The sequence below is a fragment of the Mobula birostris genome, chromosome 20, assembly GCF_030028105.1.
Source record: "Mobula birostris isolate sMobBir1 chromosome 20, sMobBir1.hap1, whole genome shotgun sequence".
In the NCBI taxonomy this organism is placed as follows: domain Eukaryota; kingdom Metazoa; phylum Chordata; class Chondrichthyes; order Myliobatiformes; family Myliobatidae; genus Mobula; species Mobula birostris.
This window is the reverse complement of record NC_092389.1, coordinates 61,294,411-61,304,621: the sequence shown is the minus strand read 5'-3', so window position 1 is coordinate 61,304,621 and position 10,211 is coordinate 61,294,411. Positions and strand designations below refer to the sequence as shown.

At 44.4% G+C, this 10,211-nt stretch overlaps 1 protein-coding gene across 1 annotated transcript in view; it reads left to right on the top strand.

The window, feature by feature from the left end:
- Positions 1 to 1,857: 1,857 nt before the first annotated feature.
- LOC140185024 (uncharacterized) overlaps positions 1,858 to 10,211 on the top strand; it is a 29,056-nt gene continuing 20,702 nt past the window's right edge. Inside the window, exon 1 of the mRNA XM_072238249.1 lies at positions 1,858 to 1,919. Within this exon, the coding sequence (XP_072094350.1) occupies positions 1,858 to 1,919 (62 nt within the window). The remainder of the gene's footprint in view (positions 1,920 to 10,211) is intronic.

The following is a 10,211-nucleotide window of genomic DNA, read 5'->3' as shown; positions in this document are numbered from 1 at the left end:
TTCAACCAGGAAAGCCGAAACAGGAGACGACCTTACTGCACCACAACACAATCTTAAAGCCTGTGCTCATATCACACCCAAACATCTTAAAGTTGAACATGAAACTGATGCATAAGCCACACAGCCAGAATCAAGAACAGATTGAATTAAACAAATATAAATCGTCAACAAAGATTTTAATGTTGCGTGCCAGGAACACCCACACAGACGCCTGAGGATATTTAATGCTCCTTTACAGTTATCAATTATTTTACTGACATGGTGCTTCCATGTCAGCTGATTATCCATCCACTTGCCTGGAAATCTCACCACTGACATATTTTCAGGAGTTTGACCATATAATTTCAAATCAAGTGCAGGTCTATTAATGCTGTTTGTAAAACACATAACCTGTTTTAGTGACTGAAAACTTAAAATCTTCATCTATTTGCCCAGTGTTTGACCTATTAATTGTAAATTGCATCCTTTTTACAGTAAAATTGAAATACTACCTCCAATCTATAAAGCTACATCATCTGCGTTTAGTAATTAACCCACTAGAGTACCTATCTCAGAGAACATATCATTTATCATAATATTAAATAATGAAAGGCTACAAATACTGCCTTGTGGGGTCCCATTCTCTATCACATAGAAACACACGCCCACCCATTCCTGCACTGCCCGTCCAAATAAAAAAAACTCAGATAAATTATGCAATCTCCTCTAATTCCTAATGTCCAAAATTTAATCAAAATTCCTTCCTTCCATAACATATCAAATGTGTTATAATGTAAAAGAATCTGACATTACAAAATCTTTATTTAACTGTGCTCTCCTATTATTGTCTTCCAAACCTAAAACTGAATCTTATGTCATTCTCCCCTTCCAAAATCCACTCTAATGAAGCGTTATATTATCTCTCCGTTCCAAAATATAACTGAAGCGCTCGATTACCATACATTCCGTCAGTTTACGTAGATGAGACATTAATGATATAAGCCAAGAGTTATGGGTTTATTTCGTTAGTCTCATTTATGTAAACTGGAAGGATCGGACGGGGATCTCCACAGGTTTCAGAGCAGGCACAACTGCTGCCATATTCCATGAGGGAGGAAGGTGGCCCAACCTACAAACATGATTCAAAAATTTAATATTTTCATGAGAGAATTACAATTACGTGTATCACCCTTCCCTGGGCGCCTGACCTGCACTCATAGTAGACTTCTTAAATTCCTACAAAGAAAACTCTACGTTAGTGACACTATCATTGCCACAGCTGAATTCCAACACAACAGGGTACAGTATTCACTCAGAAACGTATCAGTATTCACTCAGAAACATATCCCTACATTGTTTAACTTCCTCACTGAAATTATCTTGATTATGAATAGCAGCACATGACCCAGCCAGTGACACATCCTTCCCCGTTTCAGTAACAATCATTTTGCCCTCATTAATCAATTCTGAAATATTAAGAATCATATCATACCCCAAACATCTCCAAGTTAAATATCCCTTCAAATTTTATGTCAAGGTGACCTCCAGTAAATCACCACCTTCCTCACCATGGCCTGTGCCCTTTTATTCTTAATAATGTCACTTGGAGACTGATGCATCATCACATAAAAACTTATATTTCTTCCAATTTGCTTCACCAAAAGTTGAATTGCCTACACGTGTCTTCCTGTCCCCCAGATAGAGATGCAAACTCAAGCTCATAAAGACAGGAAGGCTGACTGACATTCACATTAACTACTCACCGTCTGAGTTCTCATTTGACCGACAGGAACCTCAACCAATGAAACCAGGGGTTAGAGGTGGGTCTGAGCTACTATAGGCTGGTGAAAATCTCCCCTCCTCTTCCGCTCCATCGCCATGGCGGATTTTAGTGAGGCGCTGCTGTCGGTGGTCGCCGGCTTCGGCGTCTACAGGGATGGGTGCGGTTCTCCTTCGACGCCTCGGTGAATCTGTTTCGGTGATGTCTCTGATGGCTGAGAACAATCTTTTTACAGGGAGCGAGCGAGGAGGCGAGGCATATGACTACAACTCCCAGAAGGCACCGCTGATGACACTATAGTTGGGCGTGTTGCGGAGAGTCTGGAAGATTGTCAGAGATCACAGCGGGAAATAGATGGGATGCAGAACTGGGCTGAGAAGTGACAGATGGAGTTCAACCCAGATAGGTGTGAGCTGGTTCATTTCGACAGATCAATATTGACCACAGAATATAACATTAATGGTAAAGGAACGGAGCCTCATAGAGCGGGCAGCGTAGTTTGCGGGCTGCGGAGTGAGCCGGGAGCAGAGTGAAGACTAAAGGGCTTCGGCTCAACGGGCTTAGGCGGAAACGAGCGAGGCGAGGGAAGTTTGGCTTTCATTTTTTGTTGTTATTTGAGGAGAGGGGCAGTATGAGTGTGAGGGCAGTTTGCTGTTCTCGGTGTCGGATGTGGGAGGCCCTGGAGTCTACAAGCCTGCCGGACGTCTACATCTGCGCCAAGTGCATCGAGATGCAGCTCCTAAGGGACCGCGTTAAGGAACTGGAGCTGCAGCTCGATGACCTTCGTCTGGTCAGGGAGAGTGAGGAGGTGATAGAAAGAAGTTGCAGGCAGGTGGTCACGCCGGGGCCACGGGAGGCAGATAAGTGGGTCACGGTTAGGAGGGGGAAGGGGAAAAGTCAGGTAATAGGGAGTACCCCGGTGGCTGTGCCCCTTAACAACAGGTTCTCCTGTTTGAGTACTGTGCGGGGGGACAGCTTACCCGGGAGAAGCGACAGTGGCCGTGCCTCTGGCACAGAGTCTGGCCCTGTAGCTCAGAAGGGTAGGGAAAGGAAGAGGAGGGCAGTTGTGATAGGGGACTCGATAGTAAGGGGGTCAGATAGGCGATTCTGTGGACGCAGTCCAGAGACCCGGATGGTAGTTTGCCTCCCTGGTGCCAGGGTCCGGGATATTTCTGATCGTGTCCAAGATATCCTGAAGTGGGAGGGTGAGGAGCCAGAGGTCGTGGTACATATAGGTACCAATGACATAGGTAGGAAAAGGGATGAGGTCCTGAAAGGAGAATATAGGGAGCTAGGAAGGGAGTTGAGAGAAAGGACCGCAAAGGTAGTAATCTAGGGATTACTGCCTGTGCCACGCGACAGTGAGAGTAGGAATGCGATGAGGTGGAGGATAAATGCGTGCCTGAGGGATTGGAGCAGGGGGCAGGGATTCAAGTTTTTGGATCATTGGGACCTCTTTTGGCGCAGGCGTGACCTGTACAAAAAGGACGGGCTGCACTTGAATCCTAGGGGGACCAATATCCTGGCAGGGAGATTAGCGGGGGCTACTGAGGTGACTTTAAACTAGAATGGTTGGGGGGTGGGAATCAAATTAAAGAGGCTAGGCGTGAGGAGGTTAGTTCACTACAGGGGGATGGGAACCAGTGCAGAGAGATAGAGGGGTGTAAAGTGAGGGTAGAAGCAAAAAGTAGTAAGGTGAAAAGTAAAAGTGGCAGGCCGACAAATCCAGGGCGAAAATCAAAAAGGGCCACTTTTCAACATAATTGTATACGGGCCAAGAGTGTTGTAAAAGAGCGCCTGAAGACTTTGTGTGTCAATGCGAGGACCATTCGTAATAAGGTGGATGAATTGAAAGTGCAGATTGTTATTAATGATTATGAATCAGTTGGGATCACAGAGACATGGCTCCAGGGTGACCAGGGATGGGAGCTCAACGTTCAGGGATATTCAATATTCAGGAGGGATAGACATGAAGGAAGGGGAGGTGGGGTGGCGTTGCTGGTTAAAGAAGAGATTAACGCAATAGAAAGGAAGGACATAAGCCGGGAAGATGTGGAATCGATATGGGTAGAGCTGCGTAACACTAAGGGGCAGAAGGCGCTGGTGGGAGTTGTGTACAGGCCACCTAACAGTAGTAGTGAGGTCAGAGATGGTATTAAACAGGAAATTAGAAATGTGTGCAATAAAGGAACAGCAGTTATAATGGGTGACTTCAATCTACATGTAGATTGGGTGAACCAAATTGGTAAAGGTGCTGAGGAAGAGGGTTTCTTGGAATGTATGCGGGATAGTTTTTTGAACCAACATGTCGAGGAAACGACTAGAGAGCAGGCTATTCTGGACTGGGTTTTGAGCAATGAGGAAGGGTTAATTAGCAATCTTGTCGTCAGAGGCCCCTTGGGTAAGAGTGACCATAATATGGTGGAATTCTTCATTAAGATGGAGAGTGACATAGTTAATTCAGAAACAAAGGTTCTGAACTTACAGAAGGGTAACTTTGAAGGTATGAGACGTGAATTAGCTAAGATAGACTGGCAAATGACACTTAAAGGATTGACGGTGGATATGCAATGGCAAGCATTTAAAGGTTGCATGGATGAACTGCAACAAATGTTCATTCCATTTTGGCAAAAAGAATAAATCAAGGAAGGTAGTGCACCCGTGGCTGACAAGAGAAATTAGGGATAGTATCAATTCCAAAGAAGCAGCATACAAATTAGCCAGAGAAAGTGGCTCACCTGAGGACTGGGAGAAATTCAGAGTTCAGCAGAGGAGGACAAAGGGCTTAATTAGGAAGGGGAAAAAAGATTATGAGAGAAAACTGGCAGGGAACATAAAAACGGACTGTAAAAGCTTTTATAGATATGTAAAAAGGAAAAGACTGGTAAAGACAAATGTAGGTCCCCTGCAGGCAGAAACAGGTGAGTTGATTATGGGGAGCAAGGACATGGCAGACCAATTGAATAATTACTTTGGTTCTGTCTTCACTAAGGAGGAATAAATAATCTTCCAGAAATAGTAGGGGACAGAGGGTCCAGTGAGATGGAGGAACTGAGCGAAATACATGTTAGTAGGGAAGTGGTGTTAGGTAAATTGAAGGGATTGAAAGCAGATAAATCCCCAGGGCCAGATGGTCTGCATCCCAGGGTGCTTAAGGAAGTAGCCCAAGAAATAGTGGATGCATTAGTGATAATTTTTCAAAACTCGTTAGATTCTGGACTAGTTCCTGAGGATTGGAGGGTGGCTAATGTAACTCCACTTTTTAAAAAAAGAGGGAGAGAGAAACCGGGGAATTATAGACCGGTTAGCCTAACGTCGGTGGTGGGGAAACTGCTGGAGTCAGTTATCAAGGATGTGATAACAGCACATTTGGAAAGTGGTGAAATGATCGGACAAAGTCAGTATGGATTTGTGAAAGGAAAATCATGTCTGACGAATCTTATAGAATTTTTTGAGGATGTAACTAGTAGAGTGGATAGGGGAGAACCAGTGGATGTGGTATATTTGGATTTTCAGAAGGCTTTTGACAAGGTCCCACACAGGAGATTAGTGTGCAAACTTAAAACACACGGTATTGGGGGTAAGGTATTGGTGTGGGTGGAGAGTTGGTTAGCAGACAGGAAGCAAAGAGTGGGAATAAACGGGACCTTTTCAGAATGGCAGGCGGTGACTAGTGAGGTACCGCAAGGCTCAGTGCTGGGACCCCAGTTGTTTACAATATATATTAATGACTTGGATGAGGGAATTAAATGCAGCATCTCCAAGTTTGCGGATGACACGAAGCTGGGTGGCAGTGTTAGCTGTGAGGAGGATGCTAAGAGGATGCAGGGTGACTTGGATAGGTTGGTGAGTGGGCAAATTCATGGCAGATGCAATTTAATGTGGATAAATGTGAAGTTATCCACTTTGGTGGCAAAAATAGGAAAACAGATTATTATCTGAATGGTGGCCGATTAGGAAAAGGGGAGGTGCAACGTGACCTGGGTGTCATTATACACCAGTCATTGAAAGTGGGCATGCAGGTACAGCAGGCGGTGAAAAAGGCGAATGGTATGCTGGCATTTATAGCGAGAGGATTTGAGTACAGGAGCAGGGAGGTACTACTGCAGTTGTACAAGGCCTTGGTGAGACCACACCTGGAGTATTGTGCGCAGTTTTGGTCCCCTAATCTGAGGAAAGACATCCTTGCCATAGAGGGAGTACAGAGAAGGTTCACCAGATTGATTCCTGGGATGGCAGGACTTTCATATGAAGAAAGAATGGATGAACTGGGCTTGTACTCGTTGGAATTTAGAAGATTGAGGGGGGATCTGATTGAAACGTATAAGATCCTAAAGGGATTGGACAGGCTAGATGCAGGAAGATTGTTCCCGATGTTGGGGAAGTCCAGAACGAGGGGTCACAGTTTGAGGATAGAGGGGAAGCCTTTTAGGACCGAGATTATCTGTGGAATTCTCTGCCACAGGAAACAGTTGAGGCCAGTTCATTGGCTATTTTTAAGAGGGAGTTAGATATGGCCCTTGTGGCTACGGGGGTCAGGGGGTATGGAGGGAAGGCTGGGGCGGTGTTCTGAGTTGGATAAATGGCGGTGCAGGCTCGAAGGGCCGAATGGCCTACTCCTGCACCTATTTTCTATGTTTCTATGTAAGACACTTGGGCAGCGTGGAGGCTCAGAGAGATCTTGGGGTCCGTGTCCATACGACACTCAAAGCTGCTGCGCAGGTTGGCAGTGTTGTTAAGAAGGCGTCTGGTGTGATGACCTTCATCAACCGTGGGACTGAGTTCAGGAGCTGTGAGGGAATGTTGAAGCTATATTAGGAGACATTTAGTCCCCACTTGCAGTACTGTGTTCAGTTCTGGTCACCTCACTACAAAAAGAAAGTGGATACGAAAGAGGGAGTGAAATGACTAACGCGAGGGTACATAGTTTTAAGGTGCTTGGAAGTCGGTACAAGGGGGATGTCAGGGGTAGGTTTTTCACACAGAGAGTGGATGGGGTGTGGAATGCACTGCCAGTGACAGTGGTAGACGCTGGTACTATAGGATATTGTAAGAGACTCTTCGATAGGTACACGGAGCTTGGAAAAATTGACGACTATACGATAGGGAAATCCTAGGCAGTTTCCAGAATAGGTTACATGATGGACACAACATTCTGAGCTGAAGGGTCTGTAATATGCTGTCGATTTCTATGTTCTATGTCAAAGGCAGGCGGAGGGATAAGTTTAAATGGACACCAGCACAGCATGGAAAAGTTGGGCCGAAGGGTCTGTGTCAGTGCTGTAAGGAAGGGGTTCTATCTCAAATATCGACTCTATTCCCCTCAACAGATGCTGCCTCACTTGCCAAAGTTCTTGAAAAGTTGTTTTCAGTTCTGCTTAGCATTCTGTACGAAGGGTGTTTTGTGCTGGAAGACTGCAGAGGAGATTCATCATGATTGAGGGGGTTTGTGTCCATAAGTCCATAAATCATAGGAGCAAAATTAGGCCATTCAGCCCATCGAGTCTGCTGCCTTTCTGTCACGGCTGATCCCGGATCGCACCCAGCCCCATGCACCTGACCACTTGCCATAGCCATTGATGCCCTCCCCGATCAGGAAACTATCAACTTCTGCCTTAATTATACCCACAGTCTTGGCCTGTACTGCATTCTGAGGCAGAGCATTCCACAGATCCAATACTCCCTGGCTGATATATATATATATATATATATATATATATATATAAATAATCGATCAATCAATCAATCCACCTTAACTCTGTTTGGAAAGGTGGCCTCTCATTTTTGTGTATGTACCCTCTAGATCTTGATAGCCCCACCGTTGGAAACATCCTCTCCACATCCACCTTATCTGGTCCTTTCAACATTCAGCAAGTTTCAATGAGATCCCCTCTGCATTCTTCAGAATTCCAGGCTTTACATGCTCAAAGTTGACAAATGCTCCTCATATATTAACCCCTTCATTCCCAAAATAATCCGTCTGAACCTCCATTCGACTCTCTCCAATGACAACACATCCTTACTGAGCTATGGGGCCCCAACACTATTGACAATACTCCAAGTGTGGCCTGATTAATGTCTCAGCATTATCTCTTTGCTGTTATATTCATGGGATGAGATTGGATCGTGTTGATCTACAGAGGGGTCTTGGAAACTGATTTTATAACTTGCAGAGAGTGGTTCCAGTGTCAGGCAGTTATGTTGCATCTGGAGAATTGCATTCTAATATAGGAATAATGCAGAGGTTTTGGATAGTGAGTGGAAGAGGCTTAACAGGATGCTGCCTGGATAAAGTGAGACTGGACAATCTCGGGAAATTTTCTCCGGAACGGCAGTGGCCCAGGGAGCTGCGACAAACGTGTTACGTACTGTAACAATTAGAAACAAATCGGCAGCAAGAAATTTCACACTGAGTCAGGTTTTAATGTTAAAACCACTATCTTTATTCGTATCTACTTATAATATCGTAACTTAACCAAGTTAACAGTCTCATATGTATAAAATATGGCTCCCGAACCATATCGAGCTTGAGGGAATGGGGCTTAAATTCTTGAGATGATAAAGTCGGGAAAGTGCAGTCATCCGCGGAATAAGTGATAGGAGAGAGATATTTGTAACCCAGGGTGAAACGCAGGGAAAAGGTGGTCACGTCGAATTCCTCATGTAAACAAAAGTGTCATCGACGAAGATCTTGTCCGTCGTCGTTCCAAATCCACATACAATTTATCACCGAAAGTGACTTGTCACAGGGATATCACCTTCAAGTGATTACCACACAACATACGCAGGCAGGGGTTAACACATAAGTGGTCTCCACAGCATATCCCAAACAAAATCCACTCCTTTGGATTATACGAAGTGTCAGTCCCACATTTGTTGCGCCCCGTGTGCCGATACTTAACCCAATCTTTTGGGCTTGAAAGAGTTTCAAACCATCGCAGTGACCAGCTGAAGATTCAGCAGCTGGTCTCCTTTCTCCTCTCTCTCTCTCTCTGCTGCTGCTGCTGCGACTACTGAAAAGTCTCTCTCTCTCTCCCTGTGGTTCAGCTCACAGTCAGTAGTGTCAGCCTGTGACTGACGTCATAGTCCCGCCTCGTTTAGGCGCTCTTAAAGACACAGTCACAGTAACCAACCGCAGGCTGTTAACAAACGTTCACAGGAACATGAGAGGCACGGTCAGAGTGGACAGCCGGCATTTCATTTCTCTCGAAGGAGGAAATATGCAATGCCAGAGGGCATGCACTTCAGGAGAAAGGGGGAACACCACCTCATACTTGTTTTTTTTTTTGCACTATTTATTTTGTAATTTAGTGTAACTTTGTATCTTTTCTCTGCACAGTTGCTGTTTAAAAAAACAGTTACAAAAGACAATGATGTTAAAAACTTGACGCAGAATGTTGAAAGGAGATTTGCGTTTCAAGTTTTGTTTTTCATACCCATCGTGGTGAGTGTCTGGAATGAATGTCAGGGGTGGTGGTTGAGGCAGATGTGATAGAGGTTATTAGATACCACCTGAATGTGTGGAGAATGGAGTGATGTGGACCTTGTGTAGGCAGAGGGATTGGTTTAGTAAGGCATGAAATGACCGGTTCAGTTGGTTCAGAACAACACAGTGAGCAGAAGGACCTGTTCAAGGACAAGTAGAGCAAGTAGAGCAGGTAAACTGGGTAAAGTGTTCCCAGTCAGAGAACAGACTGTGACGTCAGCGGATATATGTCGCATCACCGTTCTCTCATCAAAGATATTTTATTGCTGGATAAAATGAAGTTTGTGATGTTTACAACCGATGTGGTGAATTGAACTGCTCAAACATCTCGTCCTCCTGAGGTAGTAAAAATTATTGTGAAAGCTGCAGAACGGTATCTTGGTGTAACTGGTGTTTTGTGGGAAGCTTTAAATGAAGATTTGTTGGGTGGGGTATCTGTATCCCAGTCTACTTGTGAACGTCCATAACAAGATTAAAATATTGCAGTGAAATGGTCAAGTCTTTAAGAAGTTTATTGCTGATTTGTCAGATTCTTCCGATGTTATATCTGTTCAGGAAACCTGCACATTTTAAGTTTTTATTCCTGTGCAGGATTATATTGTCGTTTGGCTTGACAGGGTAGTTGGCAGAGGGGTGGTGTCAGTTTTATAAGGAAAAGAGCGGGGTATAGAGTTGTGAATGGGAACACAATGTATGAGGAACTTGTAGAAGAAATTCTTGATTCAACAGGTATGTATCAAATTTTCCTTTTTGAAAATATTAACATTTTGAATCGTATTTTGAGGTTTGGCCATCTACTTTCCTCATGGAAAATGGTTGTAGTAGTGCCCATTCTAATACCTGGAGCTCCCTGTCTGATCCTCCTTGTTACAGGCCAACAGCAATAATGTCTCCTTTATGTAAACGTGTGGAATGTATGGTAGTCGAGTGTTTAAAAACATAGAAACATAGAAAACCTACAGCACA